Source organism: Bos indicus, chromosome 10, assembly GCF_029378745.1.
Source record: "Bos indicus isolate NIAB-ARS_2022 breed Sahiwal x Tharparkar chromosome 10, NIAB-ARS_B.indTharparkar_mat_pri_1.0, whole genome shotgun sequence".
In the NCBI taxonomy this organism is placed as follows: Eukaryota; Metazoa; Chordata; class Mammalia; order Artiodactyla; family Bovidae; genus Bos; species Bos indicus.
In genome coordinates this window covers 24,436,629-24,439,849 of record NC_091769.1, presented here as the reverse complement: position 1 = coordinate 24,439,849, position 3,221 = coordinate 24,436,629, and the positions used below count along the sequence as shown (strand labels likewise).

Genomic DNA, 3,221 nt, shown 5'->3' with positions numbered 1-3,221 from the left:
ACTCTCAGCTTGAGGCAGAACTAAGCACATTTGTGCAGGGAAATCCATGCCTCATGCCGCTCTCCAGTCCGCTCTGGGTGTTCATGGCCATCGCCTTCTCTGGTAGGGATGCTTCCAAACACAAGTGCGAGTGTTCAGGGTGAAAGGCCTGCACACAGGCACATGGAGCTTCACAGGGACTTGGGGAAGAAAGGAGGACTGGAGAAAAGCAAGAGTCTTAGGATTTCAGTTTGGTTTTTGGGGGTGTGATCTGAAATGAGTCTAATTCCTACACTATTTTATTCACTGCTTCATCTCTGTTTTCTGATTTTTTTTTTTTTTCCCACAGGATCTGGTGTGGCCCAGAAAGTTACTCAAGACCAGTCAGATGTATCCAGCCAAGTGGGGCAGTCAGTCACCCTGAACTGTCGGTATGAAACAAGTTGGAGCGCTTACTACCTTTACTGGTACAAGCAACTTCCCAGTGGACAGATGACTTACGTTATTCGTCAGGGTTCAGAAGTGACAAATGCAAGGAAAGACCGCTACTCTGTAAACTTTAAGAAAGCAGATAAATCCATCAGCCTCACCATTTCAGCCTTACAACTGGAAGACTCTGCAAAGTACTTCTGTGCTCTCCGTGACTCACAGTGCTTGAAGTAATAGGAAAAGCTGTACAAAAACCCCGGAGCTTAGTAAGAGAGAGCCCCACTGCTGCAGGACCCCAGCTGAAATGCACACCCGCAGACCCCAGACAAGAAATGATAGTCCTGTGGTTATTTAAGTTGTGGTCTGGATCAGAAAGTTTAGTTCCAGTTAAAGGCACCTTCTACGTTATTTGGAAACAGGTGTCCAGAGTAACTTTCTACTAATATATTCTCCTCTTGAATTTTTGACTTTAAATCAACTGTACAGAATATGTATAAAGTTGTCTAAATTTGAAAATGTGCCCCATAATATTTTAAACTGGCAATTTTACTTCATCACAAAACTGGGTCTAGTTGTGTGGAATCACCATCAAAACTATTTCCTTAAACGTTTCCTCTTAGACTTTGTGTCAGGGCACAATCAGAAAAGCAGAACCATGGGTGATGTAGAATAAGAGATTAGTTCTAGGGATTAGAACTCAGGCAATGGCTATAGCTGGTGGATGAGTCTGTACAAAGTTGTTATCTTTATATCTGGTGTTGAGCCTGAATTCACTTTAAGTCAGCTTAGAGTAACACCTATGCTTTTAAACTGTGGTGTTGGATAAGACTCTTGAGAGTCCCTTGGACTGCAAGGAGATTCAACCAGTCCATCCTAAAGGAAATCAGTCCTGAATATTCACTGGAAGGACTGATGCTGAAGCTGAAATTCCAATACTTTGGCCACATGGTGCGAAGAACTGACTCATTGGAAAAGACCCTGAAACTGGGAAAGATTGAAGGTGGAAGGAGAAGGGGACAAAAGAGGATGAGATGGTTGGATGGCATCATTGACTCAATGGACATGAGTTTGAGTAAGCTCCATGAGTTGGTGACGGACACAGAGACCCGGTGTGCTGCAGTCCATGGGGTAGCAAAGAGTCGCACACAACTGAGCAACTGAACTGAACAAAACTGTACTGAGGGTAACATTTGTAAAGGAAAGTCTGATGGGGACAAAAGTATGGCCAAACCATGACAGACAAAGTCACACTTGAACTATGATGACAACTGGAACCCACAGACTTGTCTGTCCCTCACCTCCTTCAGTCTCACAATAGTGGGTGACCTTGAAGAGAAGTGGGTGTCATTTGCCATCATGCTACACACATACTTGGCCCAAGACAAAGAAGATGAGGAGGACATCTCACGGGAAGTGGAGGAGTTATGAGTCAACAATAAGATGAGCTAGTTCAGCAGCAGCAATTTGTAGAAAAAGCATTTGCCAAAATCCAATAGTCAACCATAGTGGAAACTCTAAGAAACACAGGAATAATGGAGAAGTCCTGAACAGCTCTTAGCATGTTTATTGGTAAAAGAATATACTTTTCCCTAAGGAAGGGAACAAAGGGAGAATATCCACTTTACTCACTCTCCTTCAGCACAGTGCTGGACATTGTAGCCAGTGCAGTAAAGCAAATAAATATATAAACAATCTTTTAAGCCAGAAAGGCAGTCAAATCACCACTATTTTCTATCTATGTAGAAAATCCCAAAGAATATGCCCTCCAAAACTCCTACAACTCTTAAGTGGGTTCAGAAGGTCTCAGGATATATAAGGTAAACACACAAAATAAAATGCATTTTTATATACTATCAGTAAACATGTGGATACCTAAATTAAAAATATAATACTATTTACAATGGCTCAAGAAAGACCCTAAATCCTTAGGCATAAATTTAAGAAAACATGTACAGAACTTATACACAGAAAGCTACAAAACACTGCTACTTCCAAAAAATAAAAATAGCCAATTATTCTAGCTATTATCCTAGAAAGACCAACTTTCCCCCAGTGGAGCTGCATAGGCACTTTTAGAGAAAAAAAAATTGATGGCACATGTATTATGACCTCTTTTTGGACTCGATTCTGTTTATTGACTTCTTTATTTTATCCTCATACCAACAGACCATTCTATCTTAATTACTGGGGCTTCATACACATTTTGAAATCTGGAAATGCAAGTCATGTTTTCTTTGTCTTATTCAAGGCTTATTCTAGGTCTTTGCACTTCCACGTAAGGTATAGAATAGCTTCTACAAAAAGAGATTGAGGTAATTTGATTGGGATTGTGTTGAATTTATGAATTCATTTAGGACAATTGACATCTTAACATACGGAGTGTTTAGATCCATAACCTCTTTATTTATGTCCTCTCTAATTTCTTTCATTAATTTAGGTCCTCTCTAATTTCTTTTGTTAATGTTAAGATTTTTCTAGAGGACTTGCATTGTTGCTGTTGTTTAGTCTCTGTCCCGTCCAACTCTTCGCGACCCCATGGACTGTAGCCCGCCAGGCTCCTCTGTCCATGGGATTTCCCAGGCAAGAATATTGGAGTTGGTTGCCCCTCCATTCTCTAGGGGATCTTCCCAATGCAGGGGTATTTTCTACATGTACAAACGTATGATGTGTAAATAAAAATAGTCCACCTGGTTGGCAGGCAGACTCTCTACCACTGAGCCACCTGGGAAACAAGGCTACTTATAACAATTTTATCTTTTATTTTGTATAGCTTTTTTACCTTAATTGACCTAAATGCCCAGTATAAAATCCAG

General features: G+C 40.7%; 1 gene segment (V, D, J or C); it reads left to right on the top strand.

Moving 5' to 3' along the window:
* On the top strand, positions 1-642 carry LOC109564234 (T cell receptor delta variable 1-like). The segment is given in 2 exon segments: positions 1-102; positions 329-642. Coding segments are annotated over 2 exon segments (363 nt in total).
* The last annotated feature ends 2,579 nt before the right edge of the window (positions 643-3,221 follow it).